At 37.7% G+C, this 21841-nt stretch overlaps 2 protein-coding genes across 2 annotated transcripts; one reads left to right on the top strand and one right to left on the bottom strand.

Annotated features, from left to right (window-relative positions):
• LOC18609519 (high affinity nitrate transporter 2.5) lies at positions 3850 to 6517 on the top strand. Its single transcript, XM_018114495.1, has 2 exons — positions 3850 to 5286; positions 5991 to 6517. Exons 1-2 carry the CDS (start codon positions 4142 to 4144, stop codon positions 6364 to 6366), a joined length of 1521 nt encoding a protein of 506 aa, XP_017969984.1. The 5' UTR covers positions 3850 to 4141; the 3' UTR covers positions 6367 to 6517.
• On the bottom strand, positions 10351 to 13350 carry LOC18609518 (polygalacturonase At1g48100). Its single transcript, XM_018115112.1, has 8 exons — positions 13003 to 13350; positions 12765 to 12893; positions 12422 to 12592; positions 12280 to 12315; positions 11960 to 12167; positions 11491 to 11572; positions 11256 to 11364; positions 10351 to 10970 (listed from the first exon to the last, which is right to left on the bottom strand). Exons 1-8 carry the CDS (start codon positions 13282 to 13284, stop codon positions 10566 to 10568), a joined length of 1422 nt encoding a protein of 473 aa, XP_017970601.1. The 5' UTR covers positions 13285 to 13350; the 3' UTR covers positions 10351 to 10565.

Here is a 21841-nt window from a genome sequence, read left to right as displayed (position 1 = left end):
CGTGACCTCATCTCCACCTATTCAAACCATCATCAAGTCACCCTCGATTGAAGCTGAGATATATTCCAATTTTAACACATGGGAGTCTCGCACTAGTGGGTCGTGCACACCTAATTCACACCCAACGAGGCCACGCACACAATGGACGGGCCCCAAACAGCCTCGTATTGGAGTACTGCGCACATCAAGACCCCAAACTGATCAATTGCACATTAAAGGGTCTTGATTAAAACACTCGCGCACTTAAAGGCCTTGCATGAGAGAGATGTACCCCGGTGGCCAAAATGGTTACAACGTAATGCCTTATTATTGTTCTTTAGTGTGCAATTGGGAACTCCATAAGTTAAATGTCAATAGCTTTTTTTTTTCATGGTAATCTTGAAGAAAGAAGTCTACATGAAGATTCCTTAGGGCTTTACCAAATAAGGGGAGCATCGAGTTACAAACTGATTTCCTCACCCATGAATCAACAACATAAACTTGATCTTGATTCAAGACAACTTTGTGATGATCCCAAACAGTGTAGATGTCTCATTGGTAGATTATTTTATCTCATGATCACGTGTTTGGATATTAGTTATGCAGTGCACATCCTGAGTCGATTTATGCACAAGTTGAGACAACTACACTTTGATGTCGTCATATGAATTCTTCAATATCTCAAAATGCACTCAGACAAGGCATTTACCTCGATTGATTTCATTTTAATATCAACTAGTGGACATATTCAATAAGACACTTGGTTGTGAGCAATTTCAAACTTTTTTAGGCAAGTTGGGCATTTCCAATCTTCATACTCCAACTTGAGAGAGAATAAAGGAGAATTAACTTAAGATATGAGTTATACACGTAAGAGAGCCATACGCATACAACTCACATAGACAAACGCACACAGGATGGCCAACATGAAAGAGGTCCAATAGTTGTTAAAAAAGTAACAATCAAGAAAAGTATTCTAAGGAATTTAGAATATTTTTTATATTTAAGTTTTCTTTACTTGTTGATTACTTTACTTGCAAAACAAGTAAGTTTAACTTTTAGGACACTTATTTTTATTTCATTTACTTTACTTGCACTCAAAAAAATTAAGATTAAAATACTTATTTAATTTACTTACGTTACAAATAGATTTAAAATGGATTATCTCTATAAATTGTCTTTTTATGTTTCATAATAAAATTGAATAGAGTTTTCTCTCGTTCTATTATTTTGAACAAGGTTTTTCTAATTTCATTTGTCAATAGGGTTTCTTTGGTTCCATTTTCCATATACAAAATTTTTCCTTATTCCATTCTTTTGAGAATTTTATTTTTCAGATGCCATTGTTCGTTATAGGTGATGCTTACTGGGAGAGTTTAGACTACTCTTTGATTAGTAAGTATTGTTTTGTCTCTGACAGACTTGGCAGGCTTAATGTGGAAGATCTCCTATTCATTCTCCGCGGCCTCAAGTATGGGGAAGCAATTTAGAAGATTCTTGTAAGTCCCATGTGCTTAAAATCATTTGTGAAGAAAATGCACCGCTAATATTCCACTGACATTTTTTTACAAGTATTTACACTTTAAATTAATCTATCATCTGCACCACCATTTGTGGTCTGCTAATGGGGATACTGCTCAACACCTATCTGCAAAGAATTTGAACGACTACCCACAACAACCAAATTCCCCAGACAGTGCTTTTTACAAGGTTTTTAACTGTAAAAACTACTGCTCATATGATTTAAGAGGTTCAAGCATTAAGATTAAAAAAATACTCAAACAATCAAAGTTCAATTGCAACATCATCGCATTAACTGGCCATTAAAGTTGCTTTGCAATTCCGATCCCTCATAAGTTTGTTTCGTCCTTTCTTTTTGTCCCTTGTATGATTGTAAGTTGGATTCAACCGATGGCAATGGAGAAAAGGTTAGTTGGAGTAGTCAGGTGCTACCAGGAAAGTTGATGACTGGCAAAATCAATAAATAATTGTGCCAATGTTTGGGTAGAAACTAGAAACGCTAATATTTTATCCGAATCCCACACCAATATTTTCACGTGAGGCAAATCAGAATGGCCATGCTTATGCAAGTTTGGACAGAAGCTAGGAACATGCAATCTTTGTTTCTTGTTATGATCTCTCTCGAAATCCGTGGGAAATGGGAGCTTTCTAAAGTTGCCAAAAAGGTTGAGAAACACTAAGCTTTTCCCAAGTTCTGCTGCCTAAATTTTCAAAAGAATTGATCGGATACCAATGAAAAGGCCGTATTATTTGTATAGAATCTCAGCTTTGATTCAAATCAGTCCCCCCCACTGTGATCAAAATTTGACTTCCAGGTAAAAGTGGAAATACCGTAAACCACGTTTACAATTCACACGCAACATAAGTACCCTTCCCACCAAACCCAATAAAATAAGTCCACAAGATTACAAAAAAAATATCCAATTTGAGATAAAAAAAAAAAAAAGAAAACTGCTTGGGGCAACCGTATAAAAAGTCAGCAACTTATTTGATTGAATGGTCCAGCTTCTGCAATTAAGAGCATATTAGTATTTAACTTTGATATTATTGTCCAACGGTGGGCAATAAAAATCACAGATTGCAGTAACTTGACAGAGACGGGAAGAAGAAGACACCTTCGTAGTGCTAGTAATTTCCTTCAACAAGGACTATGAACCGAAACCTGGCCTACTGGCTACTGCTAGTAAAAGATATCAACAGGTAGTCCAAGGACGAAGGATCAAAGCTGTCTCCTATTAGTCATGGTCGACGGACAACTCCTTCCTGCTAAATTATTAAAGGGGCATGAATGCTGCACCTGTTAGGTAGGAGGCTTGAAAAGAAATTCCTGCAAGGCAGCAGGGGGGCCCAACCTGTGAGCAAACTGATAGCTGACTTTGACTCTGTAGGCTGCGGCTACAAGTTTGGATCATCCACGTGGCACTGGCACTGGCACTGGCACCGCCTGCGGCCCGTACGATTCAAGACTACAGCAAAAAGCAATTGGCCAATAATTCTGTAATCGGCATTGAATATTCTCAGAATTATCTAAGTGATTCTATTAGCCTCGTTGAATATTCCCACCCAACCAAATTAATGCATTATTTTAATAAAGAAAAACCAAATGTAAAAAGACCAAAATACTCTTAATTGCAACAGTCTAAACAAGTTCAAGCCATTACTCCTCAACCTGGATTATTGCCTTATTGGAAGAAGTGCCCAATTAGCCTAGATTTTTTTTCACTAAAGGTAAAGAAATCAATATTCTGAAAAATTTGATGTAAATTGATTGAATTTACCAAAAAGTACATTAACTGTAGGAGAATGGAAACAACAAAAATATCCTATTGTTAGTCCACATCACTGTTTGTCAGAATTATTGTCCTACTCATGTTTGGCTCCCACAATTCTTGTGGAAAGGTATCATTAAGCACTAAATTACCACATGTTTTAGGAACTTGGTTGTACCTCTGCTAGAGAAAGATCCGGGCACATTGGTATTTTCACACCACGAAAGGAAACGTCAGAGAAGAATCTGATACCAAGTTCAGTTTCGAAACTGAGGCCCCCAGCTCCCAGACCTCCAAAGTCAATGTTTGTATACTAGCGTTCTCTTCATTTAGTACACAGAAATCGTTCTGGTTTGATGCCATCGGCCGCTAAAAGACTAAACTAAACTTTGAATTCCAAACTTTTCAACTTCTTTTCATATTAAGGTATGGTTAAACAATGAGACTCGGCGCATGGGCAGAGCTCTGCTCATCTTTCAAGGTTGCCTTTTTCACCATCAAACAGTCATTGCTGAACAACACAATCCTCCAAGTCACACATTGTAAAACCATTACCTTTGTGAAATTTCATAGTGTTACCGATTTTCAAAAGACAATGACAGCTACCTTGTATCTTTCAATAGGCAACTTGTTCTTATTTAATACATAAATATCCATATTCTTTCCACAATTTTATAGAAGACATATCCTATTCTGCTAAAATAAAAAAAAAGATTTGCGTATGTCACAAGAAATTAACACCATGGGACTTAAAGTGCCAGACTCAGCACTATAAAAGAGAATTTTCCCTCAAAAATGAGCCAAGAAAGAGTGCAACCTTAGAATCTTTCCAACTGCTTTTTACCTAGTCCATCTCTATCCAAGCATAAGAGATGGAAATATCCAGCACCATTACAGAAACACAGCCTCAAAAGTTTGCTCTTCCAGTGGATTCAGAACACAAGGCAACTGAATTCCGATTATTCTCAGTAGCTGCACCCCACATGAGAGCATTTCACCTGTCCTGGATCTCATTCTTTGCCTGTTTTGTATCCACTTTTGCTGCTCCACCCCTCCTCCCTATCATTCGTGACAACCTAAACCTCACAGCAACTGACATTGGCAATGCAGGGGTTGCATCAGTCTCTGGTGCAGTCTTTGCCCGGATTGCCATGGGAACTGCTTGTGACTTATTTGGACCACGTCTTGCTTCTGCATCCCTGATCCTCCTCACTGCACCAGCAGTTTACTTCACCTCCATTGCCTCATCACCTGTCTCCTTCCTCCTTGTCCGCTTTTTCACAGGCTTCTCCCTTGCTACTTTTGTGTCAACACAATTCTGGATGAGCTCCATGTTTTCAACTCCAGTAGTTGGCACTGCTAATGGTGTTGCAGCCGGATGGGGCAACCTTGGAGGTGGGGCAACACAGCTCATCATGCCCCTTGTTTTTTCCGTCATCCGTGACATTGGTGCAGTCAAATTTACAGCTTGGCGAATTGCATTCTTCATTCCTGCCCTGTTTCAAACATTAGCAGCCTTTGCTATTCTGATCTTTGGCCAGGATTTACCTGATGGGAATTATCAAAGGCTGCAGAAATCTGGGGCTAAACAAAAAGATAAATTCTCACGTGTATTCTACCATGGGATTACAAATTACAGAGGATGGATCTTGGCGTTGACTTATGGATATTGTTTTGGGGTGGAGTTGACAGTGGACAACATAATCGCAGAGTATTTCTATGACAGATTTAATCTGAAACTCCATACAGCAGGAATTATTGCAGCAAGCTTTGGTTTAGCAAATTTGTTTTCAAGACCTGCAGGAGGTATAATCTCTGACAGGATGGCAAGCAGGTTTGGAATGCGGGGTAGGCTGTGGGCCTTATGGATAATACAAACCTTGGGAGGGGTGTTCTGTATCATTCTTGGGCAGGTTGGATCTTTGAGCGCATCCATCATAGTGATGATTATTTTCTCAGTCTTTGTCCAAGCTGCTTGTGGTCTTACATTTGGAGTGGTTCCTTTTGTTTCCCGGAGGTATGGTTTCCATAATTCACCTAGACTATACTTCTGCATCGTTTTCACAAATAATTTGCCACACATTGCTGCTCATGATAGCAAATTGATCAATATTGATAATTTGAGGAACAATTATACAGAAACTGAAATGTGACTAGTCTTCAATCAAAAACTCATCATCAATGAATAAGAAATGCAAGGGCCAAACTCAGACATCATCTAACTCATTGTATAATATATATGCATATTAGCAATAATGAACTTATGAGCAATTGATCAAAACAGTGAAAAGTTTTCTTTAACTATCTCTGTGAGAACGGAAAAATATTCAAGCAGTCTTTTTTGTCCGATATCTCCCTTATTTCCTTAGGTCTGTTTGCTTTCCGGTAGGGTATAACTTATGACTTTGTTAAATTGTGGGATCACCAATTAAGCAAGGGCAGAACAACCAAACCAAAGAAAAAAGAAGATGCTAAACTTCTGATGGATCACCTTTCCAGACAAACAAAATAGATGGAGAACTTCTACTGCCTCTCAAATCATATGACGTACATCAATGGGCTTCTCTTCTCAGTCATGACATTTCTTTACTTCACACATGCACAAAGAAATAGAAAAAGGCTGATTTTACTGTTTACATTGATACCTCATTGCAATTGGTGCAGCCTCTCATTTAAAGCCTATTTCTCTTAATCCTCCAAATATCTTGACTTTGCTTTCAGGTCCTTGGGCGTAATATCTGGGATGACAGGAGGAGGTGGAAATGTGGGTGCAATTTTGACTCAATTAATTTTTTTCAAGGGATCCAAATATTCTAAAGAAACTGGAATTACTCTCATGGGTGTCATGATCGTATGCTGCACCCTCCCAATATTTCTAATATACTTCCCACAATGGGGTGGGATGTTTTGTGGTCCATCATCAGAAAAGATTGCCACAGAAGAAGACTACTACTTGTCCGAATGGAGCTCAAACGAGAAGGAAAAAGGTCTACATCAGGCAAGCTTGAAATTTGCTGATAACAGCAGAAGTGAAAGAGGAAGAAGGGTACACTCTGCAGCTATGCCTTCTAATGGTACTCCACCTACAACTGTTTAGCCACTCCCACAAGTTTTCCCACTATCTTTGCATGTAATTTTTGTCTATATTTCTTATGCCAAAGTATTTTCATGAGCAGGTTAATGGTTGCAAGTAGTCAAAGTTACAATAAAGACATTTGTTAATTAATCACCTTAGAGATCTATGTTTATATAGGGTTTCTCTCTGTTCTTTTTTTTTTTTTTTGGTTTTGGTCCTTCTGATTTGGGTTTTCTCCTTAATGTTTTTTAAACCCTTTATCCTAGCTATTACATAGGATTTTCATTAATTGAAAATTTTCTTGTGAACAGCACCAAAACCGTTTTTTGAACTTGAAAAGCAAGAGATTTGACTCTATATACAACAAAACGTAATATTATATTTGACTAGTTGAAATGATTTATCATTACATGTTAAGGGACCAAATGTACGAATATATGGACATGCAATCCTAGAGAAAAAGATAATTCTCCTCACTAACGCAAATCCTTCCTAATAGGTTAACTTAGGTCTTAAGTTCATAAATTTCTTAATCTATCTATTTCCAATTGGAGATCAAAGTGGTCATTTCACTAATAATCCTATCATCAGAATTGACATAAATTTTATCACAGCACCCAAAATGGCTTGAGAACCAAAAGCAGTATCCCAAACATCACAAGATTAGCTTGAATTGGGTTGTGAGTCTCATTTTAAATGCTAAGATCACCGCTAAGTCAATGATAAATTTCAAGAAATCAAGAGGAGCTTATCCACTCATTACCTAATATAAATAAATCCAAGTCAAGGTTACCATATGTTATTATTAGTTTAAATGTTAAACATAAGTGACAAACAAACAAGCACCAGTCAACTAATTCTCGCCGATTTGGAAGATAGCATCTTGAGATAGCTGCATTTAAAATAAAAACCCCACAAACCAAGAATCATAACATGGCAAAACGAAGAAAGGCAGAAGGAAATCATAGCCAACCCCCCGCGCACAAAGAAATCTACTCGTTTATGCAAACAGATAGAGTGATGTGACAAAATCGAAAAGTTTTTTTATTATAATGGCTTGGTGTACAATTGTCAAAAAATATTTTATCAACAGCCATGGAAGTGTAGTTTAAAACTAAGAAAGAACTACATGAGTCAAGTTGTCTAATATGGTCCATTTTAAGGTTGTAACAGTGATTACTTGCACATAGAAACCAACAGGAAATACCCTTAAAAATTCCAGCAATTTTTAAGGAGTAAAACATGTTGGTTAAGACAGTAAATCAGCAACAGAATGTATGGCCCATGGAAGAAAACATAGGTTTTGAGTGTATTTATAATGCAAGATCAAATCATGTGAAGAAAGAAGGAACATAATACCTCCGCAGTATCGAAACCCTAGAAGATATTCCTTTGTTAAACAAATCAAACACTTTGTTTCTGTCAGAGCGTGTCTTGTATATAATTATATACATATATACATAAAGCAAGCTACAGACTTTCCCAGTTATCCATCCTAAAAATGGATAACGAACGACCGTGAGCGCTAAGCCGCTAACCAGAGGTAAAAGATGAAAGGTTGGGCCGAGAGATATTGGGGCCTTTGATTATTAGTGAGCCCATTTCTCAATTCACCAAGAAAAATACTAATTAGCCCATTTACACGACATGTGATTTTCCTCTACTATTTTTCTAACCATTAAATGAGCCCATTTAGACGAATGTGACTTTTTTCTTTTTTGTTTTCTTTACGGAGGGGCGAGAGATTCCAATTTCGCTTTTCGAATAAAAGATCTTTGATTTATTTTAATTAGTTAAAATTAGAGTTCATTTATAACATGTCAATTTTTTTATGCATGCGGTTTATATTACACCATGAAAAATAGCGCTTTCTCATTTTATAAATTTCATCTCGATTGACAACTGTTTGTAACATATTATACATGGTTATCTATTTAGATTTAAGAACAGAAAACTTTTTTTTTATTTTATGAAAATTATAATAATTATTTAAATTAATAAAATGTCAATTTAACTCTGATTCAAAGTATTTCCAATTTTATTCTCACATCCCAAATATTAAAAATGTAGAAGCAAAAGTATTGAAAATATCACAACTTGATGTTCCTATTTCCTTTCATGTGTTTCAGTTATAATGTTTTAGTATACACTATTAACCCCAAAACTTTTTCCTTTTAGATTATGACGTCTCAAGTATACATTCAAGTTTTACACCTATACTATAATGGATCCTTATAAATTTTCAATATTGGATTAGAGGTGCCACAATCTCCCTGCTAAGCCTTTGGTGTTCCTATCAAGTCTCCACTGTTGAGTGCTCTAATACTGACGGTGGATATTGGCATATTTTACTCCATTGTAATATATTATCTGCGTTAATTTATAAAATTTTATAATTTTGTTCATAAAAAACATCTTATAAATTTAAATTTTTACATCATACAACATAACTAATTCTCACAAATTCTCATAAATGTAAATTCAAGTTAATGAGATTGCTAAATCTCCCTCCTCAAGGCTTTGACATTCCATCAATTCTCCATTGATGAATGCTTTGACAGTGACTATGAAAATCCACACCCCAATTAAAGGGGTGTTGTTCGCTTTGATTTAAAGTCTTACAATTATTCTCAACACGAGACTTGGCTGCCACAATCTCATAAGGGGAGATTGGCAAGCCCAGGAATGATTGAGGAATAACTAATAAGGACCCACGTTTTTATTTATTTCCCTTTCTGGTTCGATGCCCCACGTTCCTCTTTTACCCTTTCTGGTTTTAGTCTTCCTTTTATGTTTCCCTACTAAAAGTTTGTACTTAGAAACCATGCGCGTGCAGTGAGATTCTCAAAAAAGGGATGGGTTAATGGACGGTGCACGCACCACTCCATCAGCCCCATCACCACCAAAAACCTTTTCGGTAACCAACACCCTCCCAACTAACTCAAAAAGCCAGCACCAAACCAACCTCTGCAAGAGGAGGAAAAAAAAACCTGCACCAGCTGGTACATGACTAATTAAGATATGTAGCCCTGGCAGTAGCATATCATGAAACCCAAGGCTCTGCCTTCTTCTCAACTTTTTTTTCAGTGAACAGAAAAGGATTATTGTAGATGCATGTTTGAATGCTTACTGCTGTTTGGGAGTTGGTTTGAGCCTTGAGCATCTAGGGCCTTGCTCTCTAGCTCGTGGCTGTTGCCACTAGAGCAAGAGAAACATATTCTTGTCACTCTTTGATCAATTTATTTTCGTGTCTGTATAAAACGAATTGAGTTGGTTTTTTTTAATTGCTTTTCTTAGCCTTTGGAGATAATTTTTTTAATGCAACATCTGGATAAAAATTTGCAATCACCCCTTTTTGTACCGTGGCAATGATATAGCCAGTTGAGGAGGGTAAGCCCATAAACAGGATCTATCCCCCATTCTCTTACTTTGTTGCATTGGTGGAGCGCAGACTAAAGGTCGTCTAAGACGCCGTAGCTCTCAGTCTCCTTTTTACTCTCGTGGGATGGGAACCCCTGTGCTTCCACAACCCTAGTCATTTGGGCACTCCGCTACCCTAGGCTAGCCATTTTTGAGGTTTGGCCTCTCTTTTGTTACTTTTTAAGGGGAAAAGAAAATTAGTTAATAATGAACCTCATGTCTCTCTCTTTCCCCAGAATCTCTAGGACTACCTACAAGAACCATGTGCCAATACCTAAATTAGTTAATTTAGGCACGATGGATTAATTTGCAAGCTAGAAGCAGCTACTGCTTAATTTGCTTGTTAGCATCTCATTGTAGAAGAATAGCATTATGACTATATGTTAGTATATGTGGTTTCTTTACATAATTAAAAGGTTATGTTTGGGGTAGTTAGATGGGTTTGTTCGATATTTTGATCAGAAAGAGCTTCCTTAATTTTCAACCTACCTTGTAAATTCGAATGCCATCATTGTGAACATTAGATTATCGTTCCTTATTAAACTTATACTTTGCTCTGCCATTGTAACAACGATCACTAGAAAATTGTACCATATTCTTTTTACTTTATAAACACCAATTAGCTAGGCTACATTAATTACTTCGGAAAACAAATTACATTCTTTTACAAAGCATCACCTTCTCAGTGACAAAAAATTGTAGAAGGGAAGCATCAAACAGCATATGTAAACCTAGGAAACGGGGCGCAAATTAAAAGAAGCCAATACATTAAACCTGACCTAACTATTATAATTTCTAAGCTAAAAACAAACATGCTCGCGAGATCTAGCTATTCTCTTGACTGAACCACCATCCCTTCTTAGGCAAGAGTCTATGTTTGAAGGAAGCAAAGGGGCCTGTGATTTCCCATAAGAGTTCCAACATAATGCTTGATGGAAACCTCGATATCTAAGGGAGGGTTTTAATTGAATATCGATAAGATCAACGTCAGTGCATGGGATGTCATTGCTACAAGCAAGATGAATCGGTTGTACCGAATAAGTTCCGATTATTTGATCATATGTAACACCAGATATTGCCACGGCTCCTGTTTGGTTCTTGCAAACATTCTTGTCACAGTAGTACTGGTCAATTATTATAGGAACCTTTACGTCAGAGACTTGAATATTGGAGAATGAGACGTTCTTGACAGATCCCATACCACCCTGTATCATAAAATTTCCAAAATTGAGGTTGAGCCTGGTGAAAGCTGAAATCTACTGTGCCCCTCGTTCGGAGGTGAATATCGGATATGGGTATGTATCTGACACAATATGTTCCATTTTCATCGAAGTTTTTCATGGATTTAAAGGGTTGTACTCCATATCCATATCCGTCAGATACAAGAATTTAGAAAAAAAAATGAAGAGTTGAAGCAATCGTGTAACATCTACTCCAATTTTGAAAAAGAAATCAGTTTACAATACTTATTGCATGCAGAAACTTTGTACCTGCCAAGTCTTGATTCTAACTCCAGCTAGTGTATTCAGCAGTGAGATCTTTTCAACAACTATATCCGAGACACATGCAACACTCTTGTCTTTCCCCAGCCCTCCCAAACTGTGATTGTAAGGAAAATGCATATCCAAGTGTCAGATTTCATTACCACATTAAAATTAGTCCATATTGCTGAAGCAAGCATTTTATGTACTCATATTTGGCTTTCAAACATGGAATTTAATTTACCTAATCCCATGACCAGGGCCGCAATTAACATGGTGAATATGAACGTTCGAGCAACCTGTCTGAATGGATACACAGTCATCTCCTGCCGAAAAGAGAAACCCATATAATTAATTAGTGTATTAAACTTTGGCAAAACATAATAAATTAATAATAATCATGTCTAGGCCCCCACAGGCTCGAGTCTACTTTTTGTCCATGCTTGTTTCAAAAGTTAGTTTGGTGTGACAGTTATTATACCGTTTAAAGGGTCTTGAAACCAATCATACGTCTTCACTATAAGATGAGTAACTTTTTCACTGAAAAAGTATAACGTGCTGTGCACTATCTCAAGCTCTGATTATATTTTACTGGTTATGTATCGACAAAGCACAATTAACTTTGTTTTTGTAGCTTACTAGCTAGTATGCATATTCATTGTGTCCTATTTTAAGATGAATATTGATCATGAAAAATTTCTTTTGGACCTTACCACAGCCAATATTGGAATACAGAATTTCTACATCTCGAGTGTTTTGCAGATGAATACCATCGGTATTTGGACTACTCTCTGGAGAAGAAATTGTAAGGTTGTTTACTTTGATACCACCTGAGCTATCAAATTTTAGGTGGCATTGAGGGCTGTTTATGATTTGGATGTCGCGAACTGTCACATTGTAGCTTGAGTAGAATCTTAAAGCCTGTAACGGCCCGCCAAAGTAAATCAGAATCGTAATTTGGCATAGCAGTGACTAGTGAAATAGTCGCACTAAAAAGAAGCTAATTAGCTGTAAAAGATTAATGAACTCTTACGGTTGGTTTCCAATTTGGAATGTGTTTGAATTTTTTCTGCAAAAGGGACATTAAAAATGAGGTTTAGCTATTATTTCAGGTACTTGTAAAATCTTTCAACTCGAAGTTTCAAGAAATAAGATGGTATGTATAGATAATTAACCTGAATATAATAAATCTGATCAGATGGAGTCCACCACTGAGAGCCTTGACCATCAACAACTCCAGTACCTTGAATAGTAAAATTATGGATCCATTTGAAGTTTATCCATTGAAACAAACTGGACTTTGGCCATGAACCCACTTTTGGGGGGGCTAACAGAGCTCCATCTATCTGTTGGAATTCCATCCGGATTAGCTTCGTGCATTGGGCATTTTAATGTAAAGAGAGATAGTATTAAAATCTGACACAGAATATACTTCTTGCCGTTTTTATTTCTTTTTAGGTAAAATACTTTTTGAGAGTCAGGGTGAGGGAGATCAGCTAAAAAGAAGAGAAAGCATACCTGAAAAACAAGGTTAGGCATGCATGGACCTTGAAGAGTTAAGGGCTTGACCAGGAATTTGAATTCTGATGGAATTTCTACTGTAGCCCCAGGCACCTTGCAGGCAGCTTTCCATGCTGCTAGAAGTGCCTGTTGATTAGTTGACATTTTCAAGCATTACAACTTTTAGAACATTAAGTCACTACTAAATCATCGTCTCCTTCTCTAAAGACAGATTTATTTGCACCACTAATTTTACCTTTGAATCATCAGAAACTCCGTCACCCTTGGCTCCAAAAGACAAAACATCAAAAATGTTCGAACCAGTTGGATAATAGTCGTAACCAGGAAGAGGCGCTGGTGCAGGGCTTGAGTGTGGAGCGCCGTTACCTTTGTGGTTCTTATCTTTTTGATGCTTATGAGGCTTGCCTTTATTGACATTATGCTTTCTTCCCTCGACTGAGGTTATAGAAGATGTGATGAATACAAGAAACATGATAGCCACAAGTGCTAGAAGATATAAACTCTTATCTCTCCTCATCTCGAGCTTTCTCCTTTTCTTTCTAGTTAGCAAGTGATGAAGGGAGCTCAGGTGGTATACTCTGTTTGAAACAAGGAAGGTGAGGCAGTTAAAAGACAGTTTATATAAAGCCAGTTTTACAAAAATAGCCTTGTCTGGGTTCTAATTTGCAAGGGTACCCTAAATCTGAACTTGTTAAATAATGCCCCTGTTAACCCCCAGGGTGCAAACATTAGCCACTTGGACTGGAAATCGTACGCAAAAGCTGGCCCTTCAATTAGGAATATAAGATAATTAATAAATGTGATTAATTCTTTTTTCTTTTTTCCATCGTAGTGATTAATTCTTTTCAAGTAAGCAGTGGATAATGTAGGTATAGCATCAAGGTTCAAAATTAGTGACTGTTGGATAAAATCCTCAGCGATATAGTACTAGAGTTTAACAGTTTGTTTGGCAATAAGTGATTTTAGTCGCCATTGTTAGAGTTAAAGCATGCATCGACTTTATCATTTTGTCTATTATGTATTTTGCTTCATTGTACTGGTTGTTAAGTGTTGTACACCAGTGTGTTATGAGGTGTCGTTGTGCATGGTTAGCTTTATAACACTTGTCTCTTATATTAACAGGTGTAATCTCGTATAACTTGTATAAACATTTTGGTCATAGTTGAATGAAGACAATGAACCTTTAACATATTCCTCTCTGTTTTTAGCTTTTCTCTTCTCCGTACCAGAGCAATACATGATTGCATCTGCTCTGTTATAATTTCATCTTTCTTTCACTGTTTCCTTACAGCCATTGCCTCATTTAGCATGCATATGTATACCTAAGGGCACTCCATTATTTGGCTTAATGGAAGTTGGATAAAGAAAGCAACCTAAGTTATATCTTTTGATTGGATAATTTTACTTAGTCGCCTACTGTATTATTGGATAGTTTTCTAATGGATAATGATCTGGACACCCCTAGTTTGATAATGGAGGTACCTTTACTGTGCTACTACTTTTCATTCTGTTAGAGGGTTCACCAATTTTTATTGAAACTTTTATTTTATCTCTTTGAAGAACATAACTTTTGGCAGGACTACAAAACACTTACGAATTTATTAAAATGAAAAACAAAAACGTATCCACCTCACAAATGCCTGTTATTCCTAACTTTTTGATGAAAAATGTGCTAAGATAAGAGCACAAACTGGAGGCAGGTCATCGTCGTCCTAGGTTTTAAGTTGCAGACAAATGAAAGTTGGCCACTTGAGCGGTCACTCTGAGAGGCACCTCTCACCAACATTCTGCTTGTTTAATAGCAAAAAGAAACTTACTTTTAAATATTCCAGGACAGCCAGCATTGGTTTAAAGAATTATAGAAATTAAGCTAGGTAGACTACTTTAAAGTCCAAAAAAAATGAAGAAACGATACAGAAGTAGACATAAAATATTGGAGTGAAGTAACAAAAGTTAAGGCAGTTTAGACTGTTGAGTCATTAGATGAGGACCCCTAACGCTGGGCTTGAGGCAGGGAAAGTGGTTCTCACGTTCACGAGACGTGGGGGATAAACATGGGTGAAAAAGTGGTTTTGGCTCCCTCCTAATTTGAACCCTAATTTGTAGGTTGTATGGGCAGCCAGGGATTGTTGAGCTACACTGACGATTTGTCTCTGGCTTTCTCCTTACACGCGGACAGGTCACAGATTGGTGCCATACTTTTTCTTTTATTATTAATAAGTATAGTATGTATCTTATACGGAAGCTAAGAAACAAACCTTTCTTAATTTTTTTTCTTTCTTTTTTTTTTCTCATTTGTACTCAACATTAGTCTCTTTCCGCAATTATAATGAGAAATTTACACACACACATATATATAACTTTGGATAGATTTGAATTAAGGTCGAGTTAAATTTTTCTAACTTTTATTACGATTTACAATGTGTATAAAAGTAGGTTACTTTTTATGTAAGAGACTTTTTATAAGAATTGACTAAGTATTCATACTGCGACCTATGTTTTTACTCATATCCAAGCATTTACTATTCAAATTAGGGGAAATTTTTTTTTTTAGCTCTTAAAAATAAAGTGTTTTTGTAAATAAGCTTCTAGATAATTTTAACTATTTTTAACTACAAGAATAGATTTTGGGACAAAAATACCCTTAATGAGCCATCTTAGTTGAGGCGCACTCTCAAACAAGCAGAAAATGAGAAAATAAATATGTAAAGAAATTGCGAACATCTAATTTTATGCAAAACATCTATTTTTTTCTCGAAACTTGTGCAAAACAAAATAATATTGTATGAAATGGTTTTTCAGAGATTTTGGACATGGTATTCAGATAATAGGAGAAAAGTGATATTAAACCGAACGAGGAACCGGTCGTGATGAATCGAAAGTTTGGAGAATGATGTGAAACTAGAAATCCCTGATACGGTGGTGAATCGAAAAGAGAAAGATGTGAATCCAAAGCACGAAGTGGTCGTGCTACAACAAGCCATATGTGAGACAATTGTGGTAGGGTAGGGTTTAGAGTTTGTGAAATGACATGTTGGGAATGTGTGACACGACATTGTGGGAATGTGTGACACGGTTGTGACACATCAGGGTTTAGAGTTTGTGACACGACATGGTTGAAATGTGTGACACGGCTGTGACACTGCAGGGTTTAGAATTTGTGACATGCCATGGTGGGAATGTGTGATACGGCTGTGACACGCTAACGTTTAGAGTTGGTGACACTTTATGGAGGGAATCTGTGACATGCCATGGAGGGAATCTGTGACACACCAGCATTCAGAGTTTGTCAGACTCCATAGAGATCCGTGACACCACTAGGTTTAGAGTGGGTGACACGGCATGGCAATTGATGGGTGACATGACATGGTTTGAAAAAGGAAAAAAAAAGCAGGCAAATAACGAGGAAACCGATTGGACTTCAACTAAATGAATTCAATAAATGAATATTTATGGAGAAAATTGTGAGGCCATTTCATTTTAATTAAATATTTTCCATAAATCGCAAACGTTTATGTTCTTCCTCATTCCTCATTCCCAAATATAGCAGAGTGTTTGACTTTCTTCTTTGCAAGCTTGAAGACACCACAACAACAATGTCGGTTATCAGTGAAGAGGTCAGTCAGTCTGAAAATAAAACTTTTAAAACTTTCTTCTGTTCGTTGATTTTTTGCTGGGTTTGTGTGATATGTTCGTGTTTTTTCAATCTTTTTCAATTGTTATGTTTAAATTGTTTTCTTCCCGGTTTTAGGGTCGTACCAAAGTTTTGAAATACAACAGATATGGCGTGTAGTGGGTAAATTACTTTTTGGGGTTTTTAGCTTGTCACGACATTAGTTATTTTAAGGCAGTTCGTGCAACGGGTCAAGAATTACACTGATTGGCATGTCACACTCCACGGGTATTTTAGGCCAGTTCGTGTAAGGACACAAGAATTATAGTAATTGACGTGTCAGCGTTGGCGTGTTACAACATTTGACTTGATATGCATGGCGTGTTACAATATTTTACGTTATATGTATGGCGTGTTACCACATTTTACGTTATATGCGTGGCATGTTACAACATTTTATGTTATATGCATGCGTGTTACCACATTTTACGTTATATGCATAGCGTGTTAAAACATTTTACATTATATGCATGGTGTGTTACCACATTTTACGTTATATGCATGGCGTGTTACAACATTGTACGTTATATGCATGGTGTGTTACCACATTTTACGTTATATGCATGGCCTGTTACAACATTGTACGTTTTATGTATGGCGTGTTACCACATTTTATGTTATATGCATGGCGTGTTACCACATTATACGTTATATGCATGGCGTATTACCATATTATGGGTTAACTCACTCGTGCATGTGTGTCATGTTTTGCAAATGCAGTCCAGACAGTATGAGGATCTTGACAGTTTGCTTATTATGCTGAGGGAGAAGTGGGCATTCAATGTCGCTATTAACACCCACTGTAAATGGTCGCAACTGCATTACATCAACAAGACCCTCTAAGAGAAAAGGGAGTACAATGCAGTGAAGCGTACATGCTTCAAAATGCTGCTGGACGTATATCCTCAAGGCTACTTATCCGCTGGTCACCTACATAACATCATGATCCGTCGAATCACTATGACAGATTCAATGGAGCATGAGTTATGGTTTTCCATTGGGAAAAGTAAGGTGCACATATCAAAGCAAGAGTTCTGCCTTATCACCTAACTGAAGTTTCGTTGAATGCCGGATGTGTTCACAGGATCGTACGAGGTTGTTGTAGATGAAATTCATGCGCGATACTAGAACGGGCAGCAGAGTGTTAAGCTACAAGCCTTGCTTGATACGTTCCGCTGAGGCAACTTTGAGCGACCGAGAGACGCGACCAAGATGGTAGTCATCTTGATCACAAATAACATTTTATTTGGTCAAGATTACGATAGACGGGTGACGTTTTGGCTCTTGTCGTTGGTGGAGGACATCGACGCTTGGAATGTCTTCCCATGGGGTCATTACGTTTGGAGGCTGACCTTGGACTACCTTTTGAAGGGGTTCGAAGTGCCTTCCTGAAATGTGCAGAAGGATCATTTACGATACAACATTTAGGGATTAACGTGGGTGATACAGGTACTATCACGTAACATTTTTCATTTTCCTTTTGACATAATAATTTATGGTTGCAATCGTTTATCATTTACAGTCTAGTAATAGTTACATTTGACTTGCAGTTCTGGGCAATGGAGGCAATTTTGGCCTTGTGAAAGATAGTTGCCCCCTCTACTCCGAAGGACATCTACCCACACATGTGCAGATGGCAATGCAACTAGAAGCCAAAAGACTTCTACAATGCAATTGAGATGTTGGAGTCATCTCAACAAGTGAGTGAACAACTACTGATTTTTTCTATGAATTTGTATAATAATTTTTCCAAAAATTTAATCGCAATCCCTATTTTATAGTTGTGGTAGTGGAGACCTTGGAACCCACCCCGGATGAGGCCAACTGAGATTATTTTGTGGACATTGATGTCCCGTTATTTGAGGGCCACCAATATGTGCCAATAGGGCACATGGAGGATCGGGATGGACTAGGGCTTAAGTGCGAGGGAAAAGAGGAGAAACTTGAAGTAGAAAAGAGCCACTAGTTCCATGAAGCGGAGGTGCACCGTCGCTGCTGTCGATCCTCGAGTTTATGGAGGAAGGTGACGACTATGGCAATGGTAGTGAAGAACCAATAAGGACGATTCTAAAGGTTTGTGTTAAACAATTCCATATGTGATTATAGAATAACATATCTGTGTTTGCAGTTGGACCATGCGACGACAGCTCCACAACCTCCGATAAGTCCTCCTCAAACTCACAATGATAACGAGGAGCCGGTAAAGACGGTTATAACGGTTTATGTTCAATAATTTCATATGTGATTATCGAATAACATATTTGTGTTTGCAATTGGACCATATGATGACAGCTCCTCAACCAATGAGAGGTCTTCCTCAGACGCACAGTGTTAACGACCCCGTCGGTAAGATCGGTTCTAACAATTTGTGTTCAATATTTTCACATATGTTTATCAAGTAACACATTAATTTCTATTATTGTAGTTGAGGGAGGCAACCACAACTCCTCAACCACAAATCGGTCCTGCTCAACCCAAAGTGGTAACGAGCCACCGGTAAGGATATTAAAGTTCTAACGAGTAATGTTCAACACTTTCATATATGATTATTGAATAAAATAGTAATATATGTTATTACAGTTGACCCATTCGACAAAAGTCAATGACGAAGTAGTCACGAAGCGTTAACTGCGACGGATCATGCACCGGTATAAAAAAGACATGTCGGAGCTGAAGGCTTCAATTCAGTCGTTGACTCTGGTGATGCAAATGTTTGAGGACCGTGTCGTTGGTTGAATTCTAGACGGCCTGAAATCACAAGTATGTTGTTCTATCTTTGCTCATATATTGGTCGTTTACGTTTAGTAGGTGCAGTTCTATTTTTGTTTCTCGGTTTATGGTTTGTGATATTATATGAGCTAAGAAATTTTTCCATTTGTCTCGTTCTATAGGGTAGTCCTTCATCTCACGGTGCTGGTGAGGACCACGATGATGCTGATGATGGGCACCATGATGAACCTGGTGTGCACATTTACGATGACATTACTAGTGCTGAGGGAGACCCTATTCCTAAGGTCGATCTGGTTATCGATGCATCTGTTGGAGGGGAGGGGGACATTCACTCAGTCGTGGCTGAAGGAGAGGATCTTCTTTTGGCCGATGCATTAGTGGAGGCAACAGCAAGAGGGGACCATCTTCCTCAAAGCACTCCTGAAGCCAGGGGCTCACGGTTGTCATCACCAGAGTCATCTGATGTCCATCATCGTGCAGCAGAAATTTAAGACCCAACTGAGTAGACACGGGTGAAAATGGCAAGCAAATATAGGGAAAGCCCATACGTTAACCCCTTAGTGAGCCGTCGGGATGTAAAAAGACAACGGTTGAAACGTACAAAGCTTTCAAGAAAGACGAGTACGCGAGGTAAACTCATAAATAGCATTGTAAATATTGTTATTTAATGAAACATTAATCCACCAAAGCTTTTTAAACTCATTCTGTTACATATGCAGGAGTAACGTCGGGATCTTAGAGGATCAAGGGCTGACTTTTTCACAACATTAGAAGATCCCAAAGAAGAAATGAGTAGTGAACATATAGACGCATGCCTCAGCGTACTTTATAAGCGGATGACAGGGCCGAAGTCGAAGCTGTACACTACCCGTGCATGTGTGGTTGACACGATATTCTTCGTAAGTTTATTTGAAAATTTTTCAATTCTGAAAATACTATGTTTTTTATTACATTAAGTGTAAGCTAATGTATACATGTTTCACAGGACACCATCCATATGCTACACACCTCATTTCCAATTGAAGATGCCCGGTCGACTATGGAAATTCTAGATAAGTTGCAAGCGTACGTGGAGGGTGAGAAGCTGACATATGGGAAAAAATGGGAAGATGTCGATTTCATCCTCGCGCCTTGCAATGTGGGTGGGCATTGGATGGTAGCGAAGATCGACTTGGTGAGGTGGGCAATCAAGGTGGTGGACTCCGCAAGAACTTCGGATGTTAAGGATAATGAAGTGCGAGCGGCTCAAATGACACCCCTTACGACAATTATGCTAATCATCTGCCACCAAGTCGGTTATTTCAACAAAACACGTCGGAAGACACGGGATTTGACGCCAATGCCATTGGAAATTCATTTGCCAAAAGCTCAAGTGCATCGACAAGATGATAGTGTCAGTTGCGGTATGTTCATGATAGGGTACATTGACGATATTTTACAATTGGAATCGATTAGAGTTAAGCAGAATATGATTGCAAATATGCGTCGTCAATACGCTCTAGAAATTTTTTCCAACAGTTGTGAGAGCTAACCTTGAACATATCGACCCTTGTCTGTACATTTTTTGTATATACAATTAATTTGATTAATTTTAATATTCGTACATTTTATACATTACTTTTTCTTTCTCAATTCAAGCACACTACCTTTAAATTAATACTACAACCACGTGGCATGTCACATAATTGGGGCATGGAGTGTCACCCCTGAAAATTGGAACAAGTCAGCTTGTCACGCCAAGTATCTGGTTCCACTCAGCATGTCACCACAATTAGGGCATGTCGTGTCACCCCACAATATAACAAGAAGTTAGTGTGTCACCACAGAAATCTGCATGCACTTAGCATGTCACACCAACTATCTATTTCCACTCAACGTGTCACCATAAGATGGGACGTGTCGTGTCACCCCACAATACTGCAAGAAGTCAGCGTGTCATCGTAGAAATCTGCATGCACTCAGCGTGTCATGCCAACTATCTGGTTCCACTCAGTGTGTCACCACAAGATGGGGTGTGCCGTGTCACCCCACAATATTGCAAGAAGTCAACGTGTCATCACAAAAATCTGCATGCACTCAGCATGTCACACTAACTATCTGGTTCCACTCAGCGTGTCACCACAAGGTGGGGCGTGCTGTGTCACCCTACAATAATGCAAGAAGTCAGCATGTCACCACAAGATGGGGTGTGCCGTGTCACCCTACAATAATGCAAGAAGTTAGTGTGTCACTACAGAAGTCTGCATGCACTCAACGTGTCAACTTAGCATAATATATTTTGCAGGAATTTTGGTCCTTATATTTTAATTTTATTTTTTAAATATTTTAATTTAATAAAAATTAATTATGATGATTCATAGATGAAATTTGATTGGATGATCCATAAATTTTTTAAATTTGTTTGGTCAATCTTGTGTTTTAATATTAAATTTCATATCATATGTTTTTAATTAGTCCAAAATTTTCTCTTTCTAGACTTGCATCCTTTGAAGTAAACTCCTTGGTACAAGATTATTATTATTATTTTGTTAAGTGATTGGCTTAAAGTTTTATATGGAGGTATTAATAAGATAAAATAAACGTTGTGATTAAAAAATTACAAAAACAAATTGAATATGAGGATTTAGAAAGCTACTAAAGTTAGATGAATTAATTTTATATCTCTTAAGAG

The sequence above is a fragment of the Theobroma cacao genome, chromosome 2 (genome assembly GCF_000208745.1).
Source record: "Theobroma cacao cultivar B97-61/B2 chromosome 2, Criollo_cocoa_genome_V2, whole genome shotgun sequence".
Taxonomy (NCBI): Eukaryota; Viridiplantae; Streptophyta; class Magnoliopsida; order Malvales; family Malvaceae; genus Theobroma; species Theobroma cacao.
This window is presented reverse-complemented; position numbering and strand designations above follow the sequence as displayed.